The sequence below is a fragment of the Saccopteryx leptura genome, chromosome 2 (genome assembly GCF_036850995.1).
Source record: "Saccopteryx leptura isolate mSacLep1 chromosome 2, mSacLep1_pri_phased_curated, whole genome shotgun sequence".
NCBI lineage: Eukaryota > Metazoa > Chordata > Mammalia > Chiroptera > Emballonuridae > Saccopteryx > Saccopteryx leptura.
This window is the reverse complement of record NC_089504.1, coordinates 132,730,619-132,756,571: the sequence shown is the minus strand read 5'-3', so window position 1 is coordinate 132,756,571 and position 25,953 is coordinate 132,730,619. Positions and strand designations below refer to the sequence as shown.

Genomic DNA, 25,953 nt, shown 5'->3' with positions numbered 1-25,953 from the left:
TGAACCCGAGGTTCACCAAATATATTCTCTGTCTGGGGCTAGGAGTGCCCCTGCTTGCAGAATGCCAGCATAAAGTGCCCTAGATGCCAAGAGCAATGCCTGCATCATGACAGAAGAGATGGCTCCAGCCCCTTCACTGAGGAAACAGAGCAGTGTCCTGTGCTCTCTGGAGATGACATACTGGCAGTACAGAGGCCATGTTTCCTAATGAATGGAACTCAGTCTGGGAAACTAGAGGTGTTGGTTGTAATCATAACTTTGCCATTAAACTATTGGGCAACCTTGAGCAAAGTATTCAATCTCCCTGTATCTTAGTTTCCTCCTCTTAAAATGAGATAAAGTTAGGGGGTTGGAGCTGGACTAGACAATATCTAAATGCTCCTCTGGCTTTGGCATTCAAAATTCTTGTTAACTCACCTGGCTCTTTCACCTTCAGAGGCACCAACTCTGGAGGTGCAACAGGAGCTGTGGAGAGGACAAACCAAGGCAGTTTGCGGTCCTGTCCCAAAGCAAGGCACCCCAGCCCTGACTTCTCCTCCCTTTCCTCAACATCTGGTACTCACCAGTAGGCTTTATCACATAAGGCTGGCAGGAGACACAGTCAAAGCCCTCATCAGCTGCTTGTTCTACATCATCCTCTGTGAAGAGGCTCTCACAGCCAGCATGCATCCACCTGAGAGAAAGGAGACATGAAGAGATAAACCCAGACTACGCAAGGCTGAGAACAGGGAAGAGGGAGCCAAGCAAGGCAAAAGGGGTACCCTCACCGTTCACAATGGCGGCACTGGATCAGTAGGTCCTCTTCCACGTATGGGGCATGACAGATAGGGCAGGTCACCAGGCTGGCACAGGGCCCACAGTGTGTGTAACTATTCTGCCATTCACAGTGGAAACCAGGGGAGGCAGCCCCACACTGCATACAAGACACACACCTGGTAGGAGGAGAAAGACAGACCCTCAGCACCTAACCTACCCAAGGCACCCAGAGGTACTTTCACTACGAACCATGCAACCAGCCTGGCCTTCTAAACCCTGCCTCTGTCATACAGTCAACATCACAGCTGCTCTGACATCCCTGGCCTAGTCCCTCTGAAGATCCTGGGTCTCCTTACCACTTGCATTTCCAGCCGCCCTTGGGCACGGTGAGCAGTGGGGGATCCAGGCAGTACGTGTGGTAGCTAATGTCACAGTCATCACAGAGCAGCAGGCGTGAGGGGTCGGAGGCCTGGCCGCATACCTCACACACGATGCACTCCACACAACGCCAGCCCTTTAACAGCATCACCTTGGTGATCTGGTGCAGAAGATGGCAATTCCTCAGAGTGTGATGCGGGGGAGGGCAGACTTCTTAGGGGAGGGTGAGCCTTATATGGGTAGGGCTGGAGAACCTCAGTGCCCAGGCCAGACCTCCATTTGAGCACAGAGAGGCTATGCAGAGCACTCTTACACCAAAAATACAGGGTGGAACAAACTCAATTTACAGTTGTGAGTATGCAAAACAGTTTATTCTTGTATTATTATATTGTATTATTTTCTATACAAACAACTGTAAACCTACTTTTGCCCCACTCTGTAGCAACTCTCAACTTAGGCTCTCAGGGATCTCTACTTTCAGAGAATAGCCTCACCTGGCCACTGCCTCATTACAGAGTGAAATGACAATCTTTTACTACTCAAGTCCCCAACAAGATTGTGGATAGAACTAGGTTGTATTTCCCCAAAATTTTCTTGAACATTTAAAACCTGCTACTGCAACAGAAGAAAGAAGGCCATGTGAAGACACTGGAAGAGATTGGAGTTATATGGCCACAAGCCAACTAAAGCCAGGAGCCACCAGAAGCTGGAAAGCAAGAAAGAATTCTTCCCTAGAGACTTCGGAGCATGGTCCAGCTGAAACTTTGGGTTCAGATATCTGGCCTTAAAGAATAGTGAGAGAATTAATTTCTGTTGTTTTAAGTCACCAAGTTGATGGTAATTTGCTACTGTAGCCCTAGGACATGAATATAATCACATTATTTTTCCTGAATAAGTAATACACATATAGTAAAACAACTACTACTGCAATTTAGGGAATGTTAGCAATGGGCAAGTTCTAAATTAACAAGAACAAAAACACCAAAACCAACTGATTGTAGTTGGGTCAAAAATATTGCTTTCTCGGCCCTGGCCGGTTGGCTCAGTGGTAGAGTGTCGGCCTGGCGTGCAGAAGTCCTGGGTTCGATTCCCGGCCAGGGCACACAGGAGAAGCGCCCACCTGCTTCTCTACCCCTCCCCCCTCCTTCCTTTCTGTCTCTCTCTTCCCCTCCCACAGCCAAGGCTCCATTGGAGCAAAGTTGGCCCGGGCGCTGAGGATGGCTCTGTGGCCTCTGCCTCAGGTACTAGAATGGCTCTGGTTGCAGCAGAGCAACGCCCCAGATGGGCAGAGCATCGCCCCCTGGTGGGCGTGCCGGGTGGATCCCGGTTGGACGCATGCGGGAGTCTGACTGCCTCCCCGTTTCCAGCTTCAGAAAAATACCAAAAAAAAAAAAAAAATATATATATATATATATTGCTTTCTCTTGGGGACATTTGCTAGGATTTTCATTTTACATTTTACCTCCAGACTACATCATGTTTTCTACTAATAAAGTTTTTGGAGCTTCTATGATGGACTGAATTATACCAGCAAGTCATGGTCTACCACCAGGAACCTATAAAGACCACCACTATTTCCAAAGTGTTATTCCCCAAGATGAGTCTGATAATCACTGGTAACTGATAAATGACTTCCATGACCAATGGCCACTTTAAGTATTGTGAGGGCCTAGAATAAGAAATAAGTGACCCCATTCATCACTACAGGCCTCCTGGGCCCTGAACTTACCTTGCTGTTGACACAATACGGGTGGTAGCACTGCGAGCACTGGGAACAGGCAAGGAGGTGGCCCTCTGCCCCCCGGCCAAAGCTGCCACATACCACACACATGTCCTAGGGAAACACAAAGAATATCCAACTAGGTCTCCTCATCCCATATAGTCCTGGCAACTGACTACAACTCTAATCTGCAGGAAAGAGTCAAAGAACCAAAAGCCTATCCCCTGTCATCAGGACACGGTGAGCCATCCTGGGACCCTGCTCCTCTTAGCATGCCTTGTGCATCTGATCAGGTAATTTGAACTGAAATAGCCTGACATGGGTAAAGGTAAGGAGAAATGAAAGGAAGAGGTGAGTAAAGAGTGGTCAGGCTGAGAGAGGAACATATGTGCCAGTATTCTACAGCTTTGAGGTTATTCAGGTGAGAACATACACAAGCTCCCTACATGGTCAGAAATCATTTCTGCCTTTTCACTGCTATATTTCTAGCTCATGCTCAGTGCCAAGCTCAGATGAGACACTCAAGAGAAATTTGATGGGTGGATAAATAAACAATGTGATTCTGATTTACTGTTTTCTAATTAGCACGGTAGAAAAGTAGGTCCTTGGTTTTCTGCATCTGCTCTTCCACCTAAACACATACACCCAATGTTAGTCTGCCAGGTCTCTCACTACTAAGGATGGGACTACAACAGTCACATATGGTACCTGCATTAGGACAAATTTGTCTGTATTGGAGAAGAGAACCACAGTATTTTGCATGGTGTCGTCATCATCGTCTTCTTCCTCCTTGCTGGGAGAGCTATCGATATCAGCAACCTTATAGGCAGAGAGTTGTGAAAAATGAGGCAGCTAAACTTGCCCCAACTAAACTGCTTTCTTCTTTGGCATTGGGGGAAGGAGGTATAAACCCCTGGCTAAACGAAGGCCAGGAGCCAGACTAAGAAGCAGAACACCCCAGCTCCCAAACTAGGCCTCAGCCCGACAGCAGAGATTTCAGAGAAGCCTGAGGGCCAAGCAAACAGAAGGAGCAGATAGAGCCAGACACAGGCCCTAGGCTAGCAGGCAGGTAGGTGAGCATGCAGGGGACTGACAGGATTAAAGAGTGTTTAATCTTGAAGGGGTCAGCTGAAGTATGTTTGGGGGATGGGAAGCCTCTCCTTACTACCAGAGTCTCAATGGAAGAAGTGGTTGATTTTAGCCGGGCACGTCCTCTCCCACGTCCTCCATGTGCTCCTCCACGTGGCCGGCGTCTTCCTGGGAAACTACTGCTACGACCCTGAGTGAGAGAAGTGGATGATTATAGGGACAAGTTGAGGGTCAGTATGTTGGGTCCAGGTATGGAGGGAAGAGAAGATACTAATGGACAGAACATGACAGATAATAAAGACCAGGAGTCCCAAGCAGGGCAGGGGAAATCTAGCTCTCAGATAGCAATAAGTAGAAAGTGTTTCTCTCAAAAAAAAGTGGCCAAGTGGTGTAATGACAAAAACTATTGGCATTAAAGACCTGAGTTTCTGCCTGACCAGGTGGTGGCGCAGTGGATAGAGCGTCAGACTGGGATGTGGAGGACCCTGGTTCGAGACCCGGAGGTTGCCAGCTTGAGCGTGGGCTCATCTGCTTTGAGCAAAGCTCACCAGTTTGGGCCCAAGGTCACTGGCTTGAGCAAGGGGTTACTCAGTCTGCTGAAGGCCCGCGGTCAAGGCACATATGAGAAAGCAATCAATGAACAATTAAGGTGTCGCAATGAAAAACTAATGATTGATGCTTCTCATCTCTCACTGTTCCTGTCTGTCTCTATCTATCCCTCTCTCTGTCTCAAAAAAAAAAAAAAAAAAAAAAGACCTGAGTTTCTAATCCCAGTTCTATTACTGAGTAACTATGAAGCTGGCAAGTCACCTGCACTCTATGAATCAGTATTCTCCTTAATATAAAAAATAGAGGATGAGCTAAAGGACCTCTGAGTCTAGAATTTAATAAGCCAGGTAGGAAGGTACTGGTGACACAGGACTGTACTTTTGACATTAGCATGAAGTTGACCACATCCAGTGATGGACAGCCCCTCACCTGTTTGATGCGGGAACGAGCTGGGGAGCTGCGTCGCCTCCCTTTGTCCCCCTCAGCTTTGCCTCCACCAACAGATGTCCCAGTATCACACAATAGCGAGTCATCCGTCTCTGGCAGAGAGTCAGTACAGAGCCGAAGGGAGCCTTCATCTCGGGCTGGACTAACGTCTGTAGATACACCCAACTCCATAGACAAGGAGCCGCCCCCCTCGGGGTCAGGAGAGCCCAACAGGGGCTCTGAGCCAGGGAAACTGGCACTGGCATCGCCCTGGCTCAGATTGGAGATCTCATTAACAATGTCGGATTTGATGAGAGCAGGTGGGGTAGGAGCCACTGGTGCACGTGGCTCCTCTTGCTCTTCACAGGGTGAGCCCTGCCCTGTCTGCTTGCATTCTGGGCCATAGACCTCCACAGGGGTCACAGGGGCCAGCTCCTCGGGGTCCAGGAGCACAGGGGAACCCTTCAGTTCACTAGCCAAACTGCCAGGAGTCTGTCCAGCCTCTGGCTGGGAATCAGGAGTGTCAGTCCCATCCAGAGGGGCTGTGTCTTCACCCAGGCCAGAGAAGTCATCGAGGGCTGGGGCAGGGCTTGGGGCAGGGCTTGGGGCAGGGCAGGAAAGGTTCCCCACGGAAAAAGGGAGAGGACTAGCAGGGCTGGGCTCCAGGGCTGGGCACTCAGGTTCAGGGACTTTCTCAGTCTCCATCTGAGGCAACTCAGCCTCATCTGAGACCTCTACAGTCTTCTCCATGGGACTCAGTGGAGAAGGAAGGGACAGTGGCAGAGCAGGAGGAGTGCACTGGGAAGGGGAGTTCTGGGGAGGCAGGGAATGCTGGAGGACTGGAGAACACCGAGGGGGAAGGGGCTCCATCAGGATGGGAGAGGCCAACCCCATAGGGGAGCCTGGAGATGGAGGAAGGATCATAGGGGGTACAGGCTCAGGGTCCGTACAGTTAGCTTCCGGTGGAGGGCTGATGGGTGTTTCTAGAATGGGGGCAGCCAATGGTGAGTCAGGGTCACTGTCCCCTTTGGCACCAAAGGGGTACTCTAACTCCCCCAAAGGAGAGAGGGCCGGTGGAGCTACAGCTGTGATAATGGGTGAGAGCGGAGGAGGAAGAGGATCTGGAAGGAAAGAGAAAAAGGGAGGCTATTAGGTTAGATGTACCATGAAAACTTAAGACTGTCACAGAGTAAGGGAGTACTAACATCCCTTTACCTGGTGGCATCAGCTGAGGCGACAAGGATGGCTCCCCTGGCGGGGACAACGGCAGCTCCTCAGGCAGAGGGGACAGAGGTGGTTCCCCAGGCTCAGACAGGGCCGGCTTTCCATGTAAGGAGCATAAAGGTGGTTCCCCAGGTGGGAGGAATGAGGGCAATTCCTCAGGTGCAGAGCATAGGCCTGGCTCCTCAAGGGGCTCTTCAGGTCGAGGGGACAGGTGTGGTTCTTCAGGCTGGGGGGACAGATGTAGTTCCTCAGGCTGGGAGGACAACTGCGGCTCCTCAGGCATGGAGGCCAGGCGTAGCTCCTCAGGCCGGGGGGACAGGCACAGCTCCTCAGGCATGGAAGATGGCTGTGGCTCCTCAGGCATGGGGGACAGGCATGGTTCCTCAGGCTTGGGGGACAGGCGCGGCTCCTCTGGTGGGGGGGACGGGCGCGGCTCCTCAGGTGCAGGGGATAGATACAGCTCCTCAGGCCGGGGGGAAAGAAACAGTTCCTTGGATGCAGGGGATAGGCACAGCTCCTCAGGTCGAGGAGACAAGAGCGGCTCCTCAGGCCGTGGGGATAGACTCGGCTTCTCAGGCGCAGGGGAAAGGCATGGCTCCTGAGGCACAGGGGACAGACACGGCTCCTCAGGCGCAGGGGACAGATGCAACTCCTCAGGCGTGGGGGACAGGTGCGGCTCCTCAGGCAGTGGCAACAGGGGTGACTTCTCCAGCGGTAGGGACTCGAGTAAATCCTCCGGTGGCGGGGAAGCAGGTGAGTCTTCAGGTGGTGGGGATGTGGGTGAATCCTCAGGTGGTGGGAATGGGCGTGAAGCCTCAGGAGGGGGGGATGTGGGGGACTCCTCAGGTGGTGGGGACAGGGGAGATTCCTCTGGCGGTGGGGACAGACGCGACACCTCAGGCAGGGGGGATAGGCGTGATACCTCTGGTGGAGGGGACATAGGTGAGTCCTCAGGTGGTGGGGACATGGGTGAGTCCTCAGGAGGTGGGGAAAGGCGTGATGCCTCAGGTGGTGGGGAGAGGGGAGACTCCTCTGGGGGAGGGGACAGAGGTGACTCTTCAAATGGAGGGAACAGACGTGATGCCTCAGGTGGTGGAGACATGGGTGACTCTTCAGGCGGGGGGGACATAGGTGACTCTTCAGGTGGAGGAGACAGGCGAGATGCTTCAGGCGGTGGGGAAGTGGGCAATTCCTCGGGTGGGGGGGACAGGGGAGACTCCTCAAATGGTGGGCACAGGGGTGTCTCAAGTGGAGGTGATGGGGGTGACTCCTCTGGTGGAGAAAAGGGTGACTCCTCCAGTGGAGAAAAAGGTGATGATTCAGGCGGAGGAGACAGAGGAGACTCCTCAGGCGTTGGAGAGAGGGGTGATTCCTCAGGCGGTGGGGACAGACGCGATGCCTCAGGCGGCGGGGATGTGGGGGATTCCTCAGGTGGTGGGGACAGGGGCGACTCCTCAGGTGGGGGCAGCAGTGGCATCTCCTCATTTAGGGGGGCCTCCAACTGGGGCTCAAGTTGGGCCCCTGCTCTCCCTGTAGACATAACATACTATGCTCCTACCTAGCTCAACTCCACTCCACTCCACAGAAAGTGCAAGGTCTGGGGCAGAGCAGAAACTGGCCTTTTCCACAGAATAGAAGGGGATAACTTTCAGGGACCCTCAAACCCTACTCACCTAGTGGTTTGGCTTCACATTGCAGGGGCCCTGGTTCCTTGGATTGCATAGAGGTCACATGCCCAACCTTTGGCTGCCCTTGGCATACAACGTACAGAGCATCAGGCTCATCAGTGGGGGGATCGCCAGGCTCTGGGGGTGAGAATCTGCAGAGGGTATAGGGAAGCAGGCACCAAGGCTCTCATCAGATGTCAACTCCTAGAGAGCATGCTGGGACGAGGCATGAACACTTTGGATTGTACCATCCACCTTAGGGTTCCCCTCTCAGAGTCAACTTGCTTTAATACAGCCCCTGCCAATCTCAGCACTTCCAATCCCACAGCCCAGTCTCGTCTAGTCCATTACTTACCTGCTACAGACTGCAGGATGCTGCTCAGCAACAGAACTGATAGGCTGTTCTCTCTGGGCTTTGTGACAGCGGTAACAGAGTGAGTAGTTCTCAAACCACTCAGAGTTGGGATTCAGCTCTGAACCGGCCCCACAAGCCCGGCATACCCGGCATGCCTAGAAGGAAAAGGCAAAACAGGATTGGTCAGACAACAGAGCCTACAAGGGAACACGGGACTTGCTCTGGATGTTGTAGGAGGCAGAATTAGGAGAGTACAGCAGGATCAAAGACCCTCACCTTGCACTTCCAAGAGTGAGCAGGCAGTTCTTCCATAGGTGGGTTTAGGCAAAAGGTATGGTATCCTTTGTCACACGTCTCACAGACCAACATCTTAGAGTCATTCCCAGGTTTCCTGCAGAGGCAGGTCAGATAACAGGGTCTTCCTCACCTTTCTTTTAACCCTAAACTGTGCCCTGCCCAAGGCTTCACTCCTGCCCTCTCATTTTTACCTGCAGGCTTGGCACACTTTGCATTCAGGGCACTGCCAGCCAGCACGCTTACGGGCAGTCAGAGCAGTGTCCAGGCAGGCCCCGTGATAGTGATGCCCACAGCTGGTACAGAAGAACAGGTCACATAATTCCCCTGGCCCCTCACACACTGCACAACGAGCCTCCTCTGCAGTCAGAAGGGACAGAAAACACAGGTCAGCTATGGATTCCCTGCAGGACTCAGCTCAGTGCTGTCTACACTACAGGCACTCCATGGACTTGAATAAACAAATAGTTACCAAGTATCTGCCTAATATATGCCAGGCATTGTTCTATACACTGTAGACACCATAGTAAACAAGACAGGCAAAGCCCTTGCACTCTCAAAGTTCACATCTGTTTTAGTGAGAGACTGACTCTATAAAATTTTTTACTTCAATGAGTGTTCTGCAGAGTACAAAACCCCATGCACACTTGGTCCTTCACTGCCCGATAAAGAGTGGGACTTCTTTTTAAATTGAATTTATAGTCATCCCTTGTCATATTGTGGTTCACTTTTCGTGGTTTCACTATATCACGGATTTTAAAATTGTATAAATCTAGTTTTGTATTGCGAATTTTTTGCTGTATCGTAGGATTTTGCAGTATATAGGTATTTTTATATATTTATTATTTTACTTATTTTTATGGTAAAATAAGCAAAATAAGTGTGGGAAAGGTTAATAACAGTGTGGGAAAGGTTTACAAGAATGTGCGGAGCGTTTATAAAGCCTTAAAATATATATAAATAATAAAATAAATATAAGGTCACTACTTCGCAGATTTTCACCTATTGCGAGGGGGTTCTGGAACCTAACCCCCGCAATAGACAAAAGATCACTATATTGGGATGACACTGGTTAAGAAAATTATACAGGTTTTAGATGTACAATTCTATAGCACATCTTCGGTACTCTGTATTGTGTTGACCACCCCAAGTCAAATGTCCGTCCATCACTATTTATCCCCCCTTTACCTCCTCCTCCTCCCCATCCCACAGACTCCACACTGTTGTTTGTGTAAAGAGCAGGACTCCTTACCCAGATGTGCGGCCCCCTCACTGTGCTCCGGGCATAGCAGCTGCAGTGTTTTCATGGATAAGAAGGAACCGCTGGCGGTTGCACAGGGGAAGTGGTAAAGCCGTGGACATCCAGGCGAGCGGCAGGGGATGGAGGCACCAAGCCTGGTGCAGTGGGAGCAGTGCTACCAGGGTATAGACAAAGCCTCAGTGCCAGCCAGCTCACTCCAGAGCAATAGGTCAGGCACTAGGTCTGCCCCAGTATGCCCACTGCCCTTCTCATTCTACCCTGACTCTCGGAAGCCAACCAGCCCTGCCCACCCTGCTCTCAGCCTATGCAATCCCCTGGCCCCAGCCCCACCTGTGAGATCCCTGAGAAGATGGCCTTGTCCACACCACATAGTTCTGGACCCTCCTGCCCCCATACGCCAGCTGACCACGCAGCACACCAATGATGAGCCCAGCAGGACCCTGGATAGGTGGAAAAAGGCAAACAGAAAATTGAAAAATTAACAAAAAGGTGACCACTGGCTCTGGACCACCCAGCCCCTACCCTCTTTCCTACCCAGGTAGGTTACCCCTCTTCCCCTCACTTACCTCCAGGTTCTCCTAGGTGGGCAGGTGTCAGGCCCTCAGGGAAACCAATCTGTGATAGGTCCTCATTGGGCAGTGCTGCCTCACTGGGCCCTGGGTTCCCCGCAGGGGACACCATTGGACACCGGGGCCAGTCAAATGGCAACTCAAAGCGTCGTAGCTCCCGCTGCCCATGCAGACTGGGCTCCCCGCAGTTACAGAGAGCACAACGCCGCACTGGACCCCCACTGTGGACACACAAGCATCAGCACCGTGCCAGGGCTCCTGCCCACAGGCACCTCTGACAACCCCACAATTTAACATGCCTGTGCTTCCCAAACACTCATTTTCCTAAACAGTCCTCCTTTAAAGCCCCAGACTCTCAAATCAAACTCTTATGTGCCCTTATATCCTCACTTGCCCACACTAGTTACCTGCAGTCCTGGGGAGGCTCCTGAAGCCTGGGACCCCCAGAACTGAGCACAGAGACCTCCACCACATGTGGGTTGGGAAGGTCTGCCTCAGTGGCGCCTGACTCCTCAGAGGCTGCAAGTCCATCAGCTGAATGAACAAACAGAGAAGCATGCATCAGCCATCATCCACTATTTAATACTAGTCCACTCATCAGACCCATGAGATTATCTAAAACCAAGTGATGGCGTTTTGACTTTCTGTCCCAAAAAACAAAGTCCTTCAATTACTTATTAGACAGACTTAGCTTCTGTCCTTGTGCCAGGACCAGATATCTAAGGTTGCCTGGGATGAGCAGAAAGCTGCCAACAAATTCAGAATTTTCCCTACTCACCTGCTGGTTCTGAATCTTTATCCTCACCAGGCGGCTTCTGGCTGTCCATCCCTCTCTCCGACTGGGCAGGGCCCTCTCGGGGAGACCTGTCAGAGCCAAAAAATATTTCTATATACCACCCTAGCCAGATAGCTTGGTTGGTTAAAGCATCATCCCAATACACCAAGACTGTGGGTTCGGTCCCTGGTCAGGGCATACAGTAAATGGTCAATGTTTCTGTCTCTCCCTCCCTCTCTCCCTTTCTCTCTCTCTAAAGCCAATCAATAAAATTTTTTTAAAATTAAAAACAAAAATAAAATAAAGTAAAACGGCTGACCTACGGTGGTGCAGTGGGTAAAACATCAACCTAGAATGCTGAGGTCACTGGACTGAAACCCCAGACTTGCCCAGTCAAGGCACACACAAGAAGCAACTACAAGTTGATGCTTCATGCTCTCCAACCCCCTTCTCTCTCCTCTCTCTAAAATCAATGAATAAAATCTTAAGGGAAAAAAAATATTTATATGCTTAGGAAGTCTCTCCACTAAACAATTTTTTTTTTACAGAATCCTAGCAGGGAAGACTCCTAATGGTATCTAGACCCTACAGAAATCAGAGCAAAACCTACCCTACAAATTCCTGCACTAATGACAAAAAACGTCCTCCTCCCAAACCTTTATCCCACCGCCTACTTCCTTCCCAGATAAACGCTGACCTTCTTCTCCAACTCTGGATTCTCGGAGGATCCTTTCCCATTTCCTTACTCCTGTCTAAGAGTTCCCAGGGCAATAGTATCCAACTAGAAGCACATACCATCTACATCTAGGACTGCCCTCTGCCTCACTTCTAAGCTCTGGGCTTTTGGTGGGCCCCATCCCTCTCCTTTTTCCTCAGGTCTCAAGTCAGCTACCATCCTAAAGATCAGTCAGTGCCAACCTATGGGTAATCATAACCCAAAAAGTCTGAATATAGCTGAAATCCCTCTCCCAGAGACGAAGTCTGGGGTCTTGCAGGATGGAGAACACATTAGTGAAACTAAAGCCCAGATATGAATGGATCTCCTCAACTTCCACTGGTCCCAACCAGACATCCCAATCACAATATAAGAAACTCTCCAATTTCTACCCACTGCCTATCCAAATCCAGCTCAGGCCCACCCCCATGGCCCCTGCAGTGACTGAATCCAAGACCCCATTCAGCCTGAACTCTTCAGGTCATTACGTTACCCTTAGCAACACCAACTGCCCTTCCTCCTCAGATATCCCTAGTAGTTAACAGAAGTGGGCCTTAAGAGTTACTGAGCATGTGTAACCAGGCCTGAAGCTAAGCATGCTGGGAGTTGTAGTCTCAGGAAGCACACTGCCACTTGGAGGAGTTCTAAACAGGGCAGGACACGGCCCAGCAGAGTAGCTTCCTTCCTCTTCCGTCAAGCAGGGTTTCCACACGCACTATGGGGGTGGGGGGTAACGGTCCCCTCTTTTCAAATGCCTACTTATACCAGAGCCAAATGAAACATACTAAAGTTATGCCTAAGAAGGTTGAGACCCACACCTTTGGGCATATTTTCTAAAACCTCCAAGGGAACTAAGTATAGTCCAAAAAAGAAAAAGAGAAATAAAGAATAAGAAAAATTACAGAGGTGAGAAAGAGAAAAAGGATCCTACAGAAGGAAGACAAGGATAGGTGCCAGCAACTCTTAGTGGGAAGGGTAGAGGCTCAAGCAGAGAAAAAAAAGTATAGTGTTCCCAGAGAAGAGGGAGGGGAATCCCTAAAACAACTCTAAATAACATTTGAGAAGTTTATCTTTCACCTTTTCCACTCCTTTGTGTAACCAGTAAACCAACTACCAAATAACTTTGTCAGCCACTTGGGGTTGAGTGAATGAGGCACCTCAAAAGTGCCCAAAATCAATAAATCAATTACTTAAGAACCATAATATTAGTCCTCCTCCCCTGAACTCATACTCCATTTCCAGAGATTGGTAATAAGCCTATTGTGATGTGTCACAGGAAAGAAAATTTTATTTTACTTCCCCTGCCACATACACTATGAAAATCTACTAGATTAGCAAAGTGAAGTATCACTTGATACCTGTTACCTCCATTCCCAGATCATCTCTTTCCAAAATCTATTACACATAAAAGGAAAGCAGGATGGTCATCCGGCCAGCCTACAGAAAACCTGCTCTGGAAATTCAAGGGGCCCTTATAAGCTGCCTATGGGAAGCAGGGGCTGGAGGTCAGAATCAGCCAGACCCCTCTTTGTACTCAGTCATTCATGGCTTGACCACACCCAGAAGACTTCAAAGTTTCCTAAATGTGTGCATTTTACTGTATGTCTCCAAAGATCCTCTACCACTCTGTTCTCAAAGTTGAGGTCAAAGGAGTCACAAACAGCAAAAAATAAAAAGCAACAGCGATAATACAATGGGTGGGAGGAAGACTGCCTCACACAAGGCCAGAGGGACAAATTCCTCTGCCCTCCCCCGAGCACAGCCCTTTCAAGCTGGTAAACTAGCAGAGGTACAGAAACCATCTTTATCCAGCCCTGGGAGACCGAGTCCCATCTTCCAAAGCCGAAGCCTCACTCATGGAGCCACGGAAGATGAGAGATCAAGAAGTGAAGAGAATGTTCCCTAAGCTATATGGAAAAGAATGTAGGGGCACTTCCAAGAAGCCTGAGCCTCATTTCCCCACCCCTGCAGTCTAGCACCTGCACCCCAATGCTGCAGTCTCAGCTGTCAGGTCCCTGAAAAGATCTAAACAAATAAAGACCAAGGTTCCCTATCCCATCATTCACAACCAGAAATCACACATACATATACACCAAGGTTTTTTTCCCTAGTTCTAAACTAGGCTAATGCCTGGCCAGGCTTCCTCTGGGAAACTAGAGGTCCCTGAAAAGTACAGAACTAGAGAGCAAAACTGTGTGGCTCTCCTTAGTCCTAGGCCTAAGAAGTCTAAAACAGCAAGGAAAAGGCAGGGTGGTATACTGTCCTCCCTGCCACTATTCCAGACCAATAGTTTTAACTCCATTTTCCCAGCCAAAGAAGAAATGGAGCCCTGGAGAGGTGAAAGGCTTGAAGCAGGCTCTTGAATGAACAGCTCTTCTGTAGGACTCAGGACTTCCTGGTTCCCAGCCTGAGAATCAAACCACACCTCTTCCCACCCCCATTTTGGGGTTGGACCTCCAGAAAGAATTGAAATGGCAACATTGGCCCTGTAGACCCTCTGGACTGTCCCTAGGTCATCCTGAGGTAAGCCACAGCTAACAAGGAGAGGCCCCTACTCAGGAAGTTCTTAGGGGACAGACAACAGGAAGGGCCCTCCATAGGAGGCAGGGGCAGAGAGCATGGGTGACAGCTAGACTCACTGTACCACCCCTGTGCCACCTTCCACCTTGGGGTTACTACTCAGAAACCTTTCAAGGGCAAAACTCCTATTTTCTCCTTTCCAAGACCAGATTTAAGAAGATCTAGCCCGTGTATATATGTTGCAGGGGCTAGAATGAGGGAGCAGAACACAGGAGCCAAATCTCTGCTGGGCAGCATGACAGCTGTGAGAGGGGCTGTCCCAGCCCAGGGCCCAGAGGCATGAGGCTCATGCTGCACCCTACATACATTCACATACACACCCTTTCTCCCCAACACCTTTGGCCAGGGCTTGAAACACTAGCTTCTGCAGAAACAGCTCTTATCAGGTAATTTCTCCTCCAAACAGGTATAGGCTACCCTATTCTGTAGGGTTGGGACAGGATCGGAGGACCAGTTAACATTCCCTGGTCAAAAAGGGTTGGACAGATCAGGAGGGGCCTATAGGATTGGCTGAGAACTTATGGACAACCAGCTCACCACACCAGGCCCAGAAAGCCGGAGACAAAAGCCATTTTTTGCAGTCCACATTCGCAGGGAGCAAATCTCAACTGCCTCTTCTATAATCCCCTAGAGATTATGTCCATCCTGAGAGGAGGGGAGGCAAAGCAAGATAGCACTAGGCCTCGCTGCGGTCACTTTGCCAGGCAGGGGTAGTTTAAAGTTGAACAGCAAGGCCACAGCTGTCCCCAGCCCCACCTCCTTCTTGTCCCAGCCACCCCCTTCATCACACTAGTCAGTTTCCACACAATCTCCCCTGTCCACAGTGAAATAAGGCCTGGTGAAGGATCTAAGGCTCCTTGAGTCTCCCAGAGACTCCGCTGAGTGCCCCGGTGGGCAAGAACAACCTTAAAGTCCAATCTGGCAGTAAGTGTGACCTGGCAGTGGCACTCTACCCACCCTCCCAAGTTGTTCTGTTCCCAAGGTCCACAAGGAACCCTGAAGAAGCAGCTGACGGGATTGGTGCTGGAATCAGGGCCTCAGTCCTACTTTAGTAGAGCTCCCACCAACACAAAAATAAACAGGCAGAGAGGCGATCTGGCCAGGTTCCCAAACTCCTGTGGCTCCCTGAACCCCCAGTCTTTAAAGAGGCACACCCCAAGACACCAGGCCTCAGTTCTGCCCCGGGCCACTGGCTCAGGTTCCCTTGACAAACCCTGCCAAAAAAACCTTCCTCAGCCCTGGCACCCCTTTCTCCAACCTAAAGGCCAGCTCCGGCCAAGATAGTCCATCTGGCTATGCCCCTAGTCCAACCCTTTCTGGGCCTTGGCTGGGCAGACTTCACTCACCTCTTCACAAGGCGATCCAGAAATCCTCATCCGAGAACATGGCCAGAGCCCGGGCCGCTTCCCGACCTCCAACCACCAGAGCGATCACAGCCGCCCCCCGCACGGGGGGGCTTAGGGGGACCAAGAACGGTAAATCCAGGTCGGAGTGGCCACCCTCCCTTCCAAAAACAGCAAAAAGCCAAAGAAGGGTTCTATGCTTCAGGTTCCAGCAGTTTAGGTTTCCATGGACAGCCCGAGGGCGGCGAATCCCGAGCGGACACAAAGAGAGCACCGGTGGCTTTGATCTTGGGCGAGCAGGCTCTGCATCCGCGTCGTCGGGCGGCCTCTCAGTCCTAGGGCCGGGCCAGCGCCCCGGCCGCCCGCGCCGGGCTCGGGCAGAACGTCGAGGCTCTCCAGATGGAACGTCGAGGCGCCTCCCCAGCAGCCCGGAAGGAATGCCGCGCCGTCCCGCGCCGGGACCGGATGGAACGTGAGACCCTCACAGGAGCGCGGAGCTCCACTCCCCGCCCGGGCCGGCGCCCCGGGGCCGCGCGAACTACGGCGACACGGAGACCGCGGGGCTGAACCTGACACACACCCAGCGCCGGGCTTCTCGACCCCGAGCACTCGCCCTCGGCGGCTTCGAGCCCCCCACCTTCCTCGGGGAAGGGAGGAGGGTAGGTGGGCGAGGAAGAGGAAGGGGCGGGCGGTGCGAGCCCTCTGCCCGCTCTCCTCCGGCCGCTCCAGGCCCTGCGCTCGCCTCCCTTCCCCTCTGGCCTCCGGAGCTGCCCCGCCCCCGGCCTGGCCGGCTCTGATCGGCGGCACCCCCTCGACCCCCGGCTGGCTGTGATCGCGGCGGGCCTAGCGGTGCATGGCCCAACCCCGGCTCCCGGCGCCGGGGGGTCAGGAAACTGAGCGGAAAGTGGGGAACCAGGCAGCCATTTGCAACCGGAGAGGAAAGTAGTGCAGCGCGGCGCCGCTCCGCCTCCCCCCCCCCCTCCGCCTCCTGTTCGGCCGGTAGGGTGGTTCCTCCGAAGGGGCTATTTCCTGGCCCGAGAACTCGGCAGCGATCGTAGAGATTCAAGAAGTCTCCGGTGCGAGACGCAGAATGGGGGGAGGGCCTTTTTCCTAGAGAACCCCACTCGAGAACGGGAGAAAGGAGAAGACTGGTCCTATTTTGTGTTGGAGCAGAGCGGCGGAGGGATACGGCCCTCTCGGAGGAAAGGCTGTGACTTTGCAGTTCTACGCACACGCTGCGGAATCCCTCCGCCACGCGTTAACCCCAACGGCGCCGGGCCGGCTGCTGGGCAACACGTGGGAATGAAGCCCCCCTCCTCTTCGCTCTGACCCTGGAACCGTTTCCTTCACCGCCTGGCTCGGGAAAGTAGGACTCCGACCACTTTCTTATTCCGTTCCCTTGTAGTTTCAGGTCTCTGAAACTCCAACTGCCCCCTTGACTTGACCAGGGACGATCTTTCCCGAGAGGGGAATGGAAGAAGAGCCAGGAGATTGGCTGCTGCTCTGCATCCTGGGAACTGGAGTCCGCAAATGGAGAAAGTGAGGCAGGGCTCCTGGCGCTGCAAAGCGTGGGTTCTTGCCGCGCCCGGGCTCGAAGAAAAGCGGAACGATCGTTGCTTCTGACTTTCAAACTCCCTCGTGAGGAAAAAAGACTGTCAGTAACCCCCCCCCCCCCCCCGCCCAATCACCACACACACCTCCCCCCTCAAAACAAATGTAGTTTCTCTTCCTTTCCCAAGTGCCCCCACCCCCAGTCTTTCTCGCTGGACCTTCAGGGCCTATGTCCCCTTTTTCAGTAAACAGTGGGGCTGTACCTTGGAGCCTGGCTGCTACCTGGCTGGAGTACTGTCACTCTGGACAAGATCCCAAACACTGCTTGCAAGGCCCCCCCCCCCCTTCTTCCATAAGTCTGGATGAGAAATGAAATGGCTTTTTCTGTCTTAGCAGTGCAAGGGATGGTCAGGAGGAGACAAATTAACTATGTACTAGATACTTTATTCTTATTCCTCACCATCATTATGCATTAGGTGGAGTTATGTCTGTATTACAGATGACAAGTTGAGGCTAAAATGGGTAAAATTGTCCAACGAACCACAACTATTGAGAAGTAGAGCCATGATTCAGCCAATGGCCACATTTTTCCTAGGATTGAGACTTATTTATTTATTTATTGGAGATGTGGAGAAAGAAGCAGACTAATCAGGGCCAGTTTTGTGGGTAACCGTTTACAGTGCTATCCAATGGAATTTTCTGCAATGACAGAAATGTACCATAGCTACACTAATATACACTGTAACTACACTATCTAATATAACTTGGCCACAAGTAGCTATTGGGCACTTTGAAATGTAGGTGGCGCAACTGAGGAACTTTTTATTTTATTTAATTTTAATAACTAAATTAAACTTAAATAGCTATGTGTGACTTGTGTATTCCATATTGGACAGTGCAGGAGACCTAAATCCCTACTGGCCAGAATCATAGGAGGGATCCAGAATAGGCATCCTGTGCTAGCCACACACTGACATCATGTGCCCTGCACTGACCATTCAGGTCTATTTCAGCAAAAAGAAATTCCAATAGTGACCATACACCTGTCCCAGCTATAGTGGAATAAATAAACCAAGAAACAAAATTTGGAAAATGGAAGGCCCCTACCTACTCTCTGCACCCAAAAGCAAGAAGGCAGACCCTCACCAGAAAGACCTCTATTATAATAGCTACCATTTCTTAGGGGTTTATTATGTACGAGAAACTGCTAAGCATTTCATATATCACCTCAGTTTAACTCTCACCTCTACCCTATTAAGGTTTAACTACACTTCATAAATGAGAATCTGAGGCTCAAAGAGGTTAAATGACTGCACAAGATTACACAGCTAAGTGGAAGAGTATTCCAACCCAGTCATTCTTCACTATTCTTTACTGCTGTCAGGCTCTGAGTTTGCTTGATACACTTCTAGAAAACCTCGGGCATTTGTAAGTCTATACCAAACCTCATGGAAATGACAGCAGGAGAGTGGGTACCTTATAATAAGTATTCCAGGTAAGAGGTGCAAAAGGACCTAATTTAATGTAAGGAGAGGTGATGACAACCCTAAAGAGACTCCTAAGCCACTAAGATTGCTCTTTGTAGTATGCCTCTTCCAGCAGCTATTTCTTTTTGGATTCTGGATCAGAGGTACAAAAGCAGTTGGCAGGACTTCTGAGAACCAGCAAACAAACCATTATCCCCAAATGTAAGCCCAACTACCCTGAAGCCAGGCACTAGCAAGGTCACAGCTAAAAATCATACCTATATCTTATCTATCCTCCCCAACTAAGAATACTTCAATCTCCCCCAGCCAGCAGAAGTCTATGTCCTCCCTCCCTGTGAAGGATACCACTCAGGTAACTCCTTCGAGGAGATACTCAATTAGGCCCTAGGACTGGTAGGAAGTGAGGGGTGGACATGGAAACTAGAGGTATATAAGACCAAACCATCTTAGCTGAAGTATATCCATCCTCCTACTGATGTGGTGGGTCAATAAGGGCAAAAGCAATAAATAGCCTTGACACCTAGAAAAGGGAACACAACTCCAAAGGTGTGAAAAGTATCAAAAGGTCACCAAAGGTATAAAAATAGCAAAGAAAATCTATTTTAATGAAAGGCACTGTTGACATTGCAGTATGGGGGGGGGGGGGGAGTGATAGACACCAGAGGCATTATTTCTTACTTAACTCTCTTAGACAAAATCTTCACAACAGTTTAGTCCCTGCCTCTATATGCCTCAATTCTTTTTTATAAAAGGTAGCATTTTTTTAAGTCAAACTTTAAAAAAATATTTTTATTGATTTAAAGAGAGAGGAAGTGAGAGATAGAAATATTGATTTATTGTTCCACTCATCCATGCATTCATTGGTTGACTCTTACATGTTCCCTGACTAGGGATCAAACCTGCAACCATATCAGGATGATGCTCTAGTCTAACCAATAGAGCTATCTTACCAGGGCCACAAAACCGGCCCTGATCTGTCTGTCTCTCTCCACATCTTCCTCAAAAAAAAAATTTTTTTTTAATTAAAAAAATAAAATAAAATATATATATACACACACACACACACACACACACACACACACACCCGTCTCAGTCCTAGCTTAGTCCTAGGGAAAACATAGCCATTGGTTGAATCATGATTGTACTTTTCAATTCTTTCATCATTAGGAATGAGGAGCTTTCTTTCTCTTCACCAAATTGTATCCTCTGAATTCCAGCAAATGCCAAGGCCCAGAAGAGAAATAGGACAGCATGTGGCTGCTGGCCGCTAGAGGGTAGTGTTTCTGTAGTTAAGGGGCTCTTGAGAGCCTACAAACTTAGATGGGAGTGGCAGCCAACTAGTACCTGTATAGGGAGAACCCTGTAGAAAAGTAGGCTGGGAAAGACAAGTATTAAGTTTTAAGGTAATGGTCTGAATGAGTGAGGAGAAAAGAATAGGAAGAAGGTAGGAGGAAAGAAATTAGCCCTGATTCCCCACCAAAGACCATAGTCATCAATCATTGGAAAAGGAGATATTGGCCCTGAGCTCTCCCCATATACAGAGAAGTCAACAACAAAAAGAATTCTCAGTTTATTTGCATATATACATTGTCACCCCAGGGAGTAATCTCCACTTCACCCAGCCAACATACAAAACCTACATAGGAGACTGGGTCCTGAATAAATAATACCCAGGACTCATATCACAACCCCATACATAGGTTATGTTATAAGAATTTATTTAGCAAAAAAAGAGGCCAGTGCCCATAAGACATCTTTACCCCTTTGTAAACATTGACTACCAGGCCACTGGAGCCTGGGGAAAGTGTGCAAATATGAGGGTACCATACTGTGTGCTCAGAGGGCCAGGGACACACCTGGCAGCCATACCCGTGAAGTCCTGAAGAGCTGCACTCACTGGAACCTGGCAGTGCCAGGGGAAAAAAATCAAGGCAGCTAGCCCATGCCTGAGGGCTCACATGAGACTACAGCGGCGCTCTTGCCCATATGAATTCTCCACACGGGCAATCTCCTGGATGACTTTGGTGAAGATGCCTTGAGTCAGCTGCACGAGATAGAAATTCAGGGCAAAAAAAGTCAGTTTACTGCCAAAAACACCCAGCTCTGAGGTGAATACTCCACTCCCTCACCATCTCCACCACTAAGGAGTTACATAAGAAAAACACTGCCACCCCCACCATCTTCCTAGTCTTCAAGCCCAGCACCTGATTCTCTCGAGCAGATGACTCCATAAATGTTGCACCCCAGGACTCTGCCAGCTTCTTCCCTTCAATTGCCTGGACCTCCCTAGAAGCAAATTTCGGATATGAAGATGAAAAATAGCAATGTCCTCATGTTCTCTGCAAAATCTTTATAAAATCCAGATTTCTTATAGCCCATCCCACTTCCAAGGTTTAGAAGGAGGGTTGGGGAAGGAGAAAATATAAGTAAAACAAAGACACCTGGAACTGAGGCTTGAAATGTGAAATGATAGCTTTGGTAATGGAAGAGTTATCTTCTCTTATCCTTCAAGTTAGAAACAAAAAGAGGTGAAATGACTTGTTCAAGTCAGTGGCAGAGCCAGGACTAGAGCCTGACTGATTCCTAGCTCAGCTCACTTTTCTTTGCCCTGAGCTGCAAAGATTTCCATACCTGTCTGGAGAGAGATCTGCCTTGTTCCCCACTAGCACCACCGGCAGCCTGTGAGGAAATAGTAGTTACTACAGGATCCCCTCCAACTGCCCTTGGACTCCCAACCTTCCTCACATCAGGGCTAGACAACTCCCTATCAGACCAGACAGGATCTATATCCCTGTCTCCTCCCTAACTTAAACCAGTATTTCCCTCTGCTCTCTCCCATGTTGTAGTGTCCATACTATGTCTCTATCCCCTAGGACCACTTACCGGGTTTTCCCATGGCCCTCATGTAGCTTTTGGTACAGACTCTCAATGACTTGGAAGCTTTAAACACAAGAATTTGAGCTATAATTTTATTCTGGGACAGCCCTCAGATCCTCACAAGCCCCCCACTCACAACCTTGGTCCCTTACCTATGCAGAGAGGTGACAGAATACACAAGCACATAACCATGGACCCCAATGATGAATGAATAAGGCAGAATGCTGTACTCATCCTGAAAAGAAATTGAAACATCAATGCCTAGATCCATAACACTCAGATGGCAAAGGTTGGTGGGCTGCATCCTGGGAACCCTCCCTGGGGCACTCCCTATTCCAGTCATACTTTTATTCAACAAGCATTTATAGAGTAGCTCCAATGAGTGCTACACACTACTAAATGCTAAAATGCTTTTCTTTTAATACTACTGTACAGATGAGCCACAGAAGCTACCAGACCTCATCTCTCAGGACTGAACTGCTACATTTGGATACCCTACCCCAAAGCAGTACCTGCCCTGCTGTGTCCACCAGGTGTAAGTGAAACTCATCTTTGCCAAGAGTCACTATCTTGCTGTAAGCTGAAAAGAAAAGAAAACTTGACTTAAGTTGCCTTGTAGGGCTAGTGATATGTGTCCCAATACATTCTTAACCCTGGGGTAGACATAGATGGACCAGGTCCAGGGAGCTCTCCAGGAAACTATAGAGACAATGTTAAGGGGTTTTTTTTGTTTTGTTTTGTTTTAATTTAATTTTATTTATTAATTTTTAGAGAGGAGAGAGAGAGAGACAGAGAGGGATAGAGAGGAGAGAGATACAGAGAGAGAGAGAAGGGGGGAGGAGCTGGAAGCATCAACTCCCATATGTGCCTTGACCAGGCAAGCACAGGGTTTCGAACCGGCGACCTCAGCATTTCCAGGTCGATGCTTTATCCACTGCGCCACCACAAGTCAGGCCGACTGTCTACATCGACACCATGCTGGACTCAGTATCTTGCAAAATCCACACTCTAGCTCAACTAATAGAACAAGATTGCTGGAGAAGAGATTAGATTTAATATGTAATTAAATCATTCCTTGGCACCAGGAAAATCTCACATTCTGGAGCTGGGTGGGGCACCCAAGCCCTCCCTGACCAACCCCTAGGCAGAAATCCACTCACTATTCTCCACTGTAGGATCATAGCTTTCCAAGAACTTGCTCTCCACAAACTGATGTGCCAAAGATGTCTTCCCTGTGGGAAGCAGTGGTAGTTGTATCCAATCAGCTATCCACATTTAGCACCCTCTGTCCTTTTGGGCTCTGGCCCAGGAATAAAGGGGGCCCCAAATTAGCACCCTAGCCTGTGAGTGACCCATGCAATGCTTTCCTTTAGCCTACTCTCACCCTCTTTTCGCCCTGGGTCTCTGCACCTTGGCCACCAGATGCATTCAGTAACCCCGCAGGAAGCCTTTCCCGCCGCTTTTTCACACCCTACCCCTGGGAAGATCCGAGATTGCCTAGGATCAAGTGTGCGCTTCACCCGGGCACCTGCGATTTGCCCAACGCAGACAGACCAGGCCTTGTCATCAAACGCTGACCCCACCCCTGCCCCCCAGAGTGACACTGGAGACCACTTTGGTGTTCCTGCAGTCAGGTCCACATTAAGCCTTACTTATTTCGCTCCCTGCAGCCCTCCACACACTACGACCACCCCAGGCGTTTCTCCAACATCCTTTCAATCCTCACTCTACATCCCCATCCTAACGATGCCATCATTCCTCCCTGGGTCGCGTTCCCGCGGCAGCGCGCCTCCTCTGGCCACAAAGTCTCGGTGCGTCCATGCTCTCCCCAGTGCGGAAACTCACCTACAGAGCGGTACCCGAGGATGACCACCTTCCTATAACGGACTAGCGGCATGGCAGGAGCCGGCCCCGAAGGGCTTGCAGAACTGCGGGCTGAGAAAGCCCTGAGAAGAGGAGGTCACAGGTGCAGCAACTGGCACAGAAAAGCGCTCACCCGAAGATGCCGGGGGCAAGCTAGAGAGAAACCAAAACAAGCGCCGCACCCGGAGCTAACCACGTGATCACAACACAGCAAGACTAAAGCGAGGGAGCGGCGCGCGGGGGAACTACAGTGCCGCGCCGCTCAGGGCTCCGCCTCCCAGGCCTCTCGCCATTGGTCTACTAGAAAGGATTAGGGCAGGGCCACAAGCGGGAGGATTGGGTGGGCCTCACGTGTAGCGGGAGAACCAGTAGCTGCGCATGCGCAGAGCGGAGCTGGTTCATTCATAAAGAAACAGAAAGGAACCCGTGGTCTTAAAGGTCTTTGCATATTTGCAACCTACTAGAAGTGGCTGCGAAAAATCGTTAATAGAAAATACACACTTTGGCTGGCCTGGAATTTCTTCTTTTTTTTTTTTTTTTTTTTACAGAGACAGAGTGAGTCAGAGAGAGGGATAGATAGAGACAGACAGGAACGGAGAGATGAGAAGCATCCATCATTAGTTTTTTGGTTTTTGGTTTTTGTTTTTTTAGAGAAGAGAGGGAGAGCCAGAGAGAGGAGAGACAGAGAGAGAGAAGGGGGGAGGAGCTGGAAGCATCAACTCCCATATGTGCCTCGACCAGGCAAGCCCAGGGTTTCGAACCGGCTACCTCAGCATTTCCAGGTTGAGGCTTTATCCACTGCGCCACCACAGGTCAGGCCAATCATTAGTTTTTGTTGCAACACTTTAGTTGTTCATTGATTGCTTTCTCATATGTGCCTTCACCACGGGCCTTCAGCAGACCGAGTAACCCCTTGCTGGAGCCAGCGACCTTGGGTTCAAGCTGGTGAGCATTGCTCAAACCAGATGAGCCCGTGTTCAAGCTGGTGACCTCGGGGTCTCGAACCTGGGTCCTCTGCATCCCAGTCCGACGCTCTATCCACTGTGCCACCGCCTGGTCAGGCTGGCCTGGAATTTCTGATCAAAAGATTCTAGGCCTTCCTTTTGCAAGGTTTTTGGGTCCTTGGATTGGGGAAAAAGGCCAAAGTTCTAATATATTACCTCTGCTTTCCCAACCTTCGGCCCCAGATCTTTTATTGTCAGGTTTCCGTAGCCTGCCAGGACCTCACTCTGGAACTGCAATTACTATTCTGGGAAAAACTATTAGAATTTGTGGCCATGTCCTCTGAGATTTCGTTGTCTTCATCATAATAAACACATTTATTTATTCAGCAAAAAGTTATTAAGCATATAGTATATGTTCCAGGCATTGCTCTAGTTTTGGGAATAGAGAGAGGCACATAGCAAACAGTCGCTGCGCTCACAAAACTTAAAACCTAGTTAGGGAAAAAACAAAAACAAAACGTAGTTAGGAAAAGACAAACGTATAAACAAAGCAATATTGGTGTCCCAGTAGAGCCCAAGCTCTACATCGATCAGGTGTCCCTGATTCGACTTCCCGGTGCAGTGGAACACTCCTGCTTATCAGCAGGGCTAGCAACCTCTTGAGATTACTCTTGAGGCGGCTATGAGGATGCTACTGTTAAGTGCCACCGGAGGAAAGACACGACCAACACACAAATTAGTTGCAGTAATCACACAGGCAATTTATTACTCACAGACCCTTTTGGTGTGCCTGGGCACAGCTCAAGAGGGCCCCATCAGAGTGCTCCTCCCGGCTGTCTTTGGTCAGAGCTCAGAGCGGCATGGAGACAGTCCACATCAACGTTGGAGTCTGGGCGACTACTGCAGCAGGGGGCCCCTCAGCTTTAGTACTTTTTCTGGCCAACGCCTTCTAACAGGTGTCAATCTACACCTCAAACCACCTTTTTAGGGAGTTCCTCCCAGGGAATCCTCCACTATGTTAATCTGAAATGTTTACATTAAACCACTTTTTTTTTTTTTTGTATCAATATTTTTCTGAAGTTGGAAATGGGGAGGCAGTCAGACAGACTCCCACATGCACCGGACCGGGATCCACCCGGCATGCCCACCAGGGGGCAATGCTCCGCCCATCTGGGGTGCTGCTCTGTTGCAACCAGAGCCATTCTAGCGCCTGAGGCAGAGGCCATAGAGCCATCCTCAGCACCCGGGCCAATTTTGCTCCAATGGAGCCTCAGCTGTGGGAGGGGAAGAGAAAGACAGTAAGGAAGGAGAGGAGGAGGGATGGAGAAGCAAATGGGCGCTTCTCCTGTGTGCCCTGGCCGGAATTGAACCCGGGAGTCCTGCACGCCAGGCTGACGCTCTACCACTGAGCCAACCGGCCAGGGCCTTAAACCACTTTTTAAGATGTTTTTAGTTACATTAATTTACAAAGTTAATGCAAATAACACCAAGCCACTTCTTATCTAGGTATAACTTCACACACACACTAAC

At 50.0% G+C, this 25,953-nt stretch overlaps 2 protein-coding genes across 13 annotated transcripts in view; both read right to left on the bottom strand.

Moving 5' to 3' along the window:
- KMT2D (lysine methyltransferase 2D) overlaps window positions 1–17,277 on the bottom strand; it is a 42,147-nt gene extending 24,870 nt beyond the window's left edge. For 7 of the 10 annotated variants that reach the window (XM_066368796.1, XM_066368800.1, XM_066368805.1 and 4 more), the window contains exons 1-19: window positions 15,705–17,276; window positions 11,067–11,152; window positions 10,696–10,822; window positions 10,286–10,509; window positions 10,050–10,159; window positions 9,711–9,873; window positions 8,653–8,818; window positions 8,441–8,555; window positions 8,165–8,319; window positions 7,816–7,961; window positions 6,134–7,672; window positions 4,922–6,039; window positions 4,020–4,133; window positions 3,563–3,673; window positions 2,864–2,968; window positions 1,113–1,294; window positions 768–932; window positions 564–673; window positions 418–465 (exon numbers count right to left, since the gene is read on the bottom strand). In XM_066368796.1, coding sequence (XP_066224893.1) covers window positions 418–465; window positions 564–673; window positions 768–932; window positions 1,113–1,294; window positions 2,864–2,968; window positions 3,563–3,673; window positions 4,020–4,133; window positions 4,922–6,039; window positions 6,134–7,672; window positions 7,816–7,961; window positions 8,165–8,319; window positions 8,441–8,555; window positions 8,653–8,818; window positions 9,711–9,873; window positions 10,050–10,159; window positions 10,286–10,509; window positions 10,696–10,822; window positions 11,067–11,115 — 4,747 coding nt within the window. In that variant the 5' untranslated portion in view covers window positions 11,116–11,152; window positions 15,705–17,276. Of the gene's footprint in view, window positions 1–417; window positions 466–563; window positions 674–767; window positions 933–1,112; window positions 1,295–2,863; window positions 2,969–3,562; window positions 3,674–4,019; window positions 4,134–4,921; window positions 6,040–6,133; window positions 7,673–7,815; window positions 7,962–8,164; window positions 8,320–8,440; window positions 8,556–8,652; window positions 8,819–9,710; window positions 9,874–10,049; window positions 10,160–10,285; window positions 10,510–10,695; window positions 10,823–11,066; window positions 11,153–15,704 lie in introns of all 10 variants that reach the window. The other 3 variants (XM_066368797.1, XM_066368803.1, XM_066368801.1) reach the window with 2 other exon arrangements.
- Window positions 17,278–20,321: 3,044 nt separating this feature from the next.
- Window positions 20,322–23,666, bottom strand: RHEBL1 (RHEB like 1). Of its 3 annotated transcripts, XM_066365775.1 has the most exons (8): window positions 23,462–23,666; window positions 22,777–22,848; window positions 22,129–22,196; window positions 21,769–21,851; window positions 21,623–21,679; window positions 21,371–21,418; window positions 20,944–21,025; window positions 20,322–20,783 (listed from the first exon to the last, which is right to left on the bottom strand). In XM_066365775.1, the coding sequence occupies exons 1-8, from the start codon at window positions 23,511–23,513 to the stop codon at window positions 20,694–20,696; spliced, it is 552 nt and encodes a 183-aa protein (XP_066221872.1). In that variant the 5' UTR covers window positions 23,514–23,666; the 3' UTR covers window positions 20,322–20,693. The 3 variants fall into 3 exon arrangements, with proteins under 3 accessions (XP_066221872.1, XP_066221873.1, XP_066221874.1); XM_066365776.1 differs by lacking the exon at window positions 21,623–21,679; XM_066365777.1 differs by lacking the exon at window positions 22,777–22,848.
- Window positions 23,667–25,953: the final 2,287 nt, after the last annotated feature.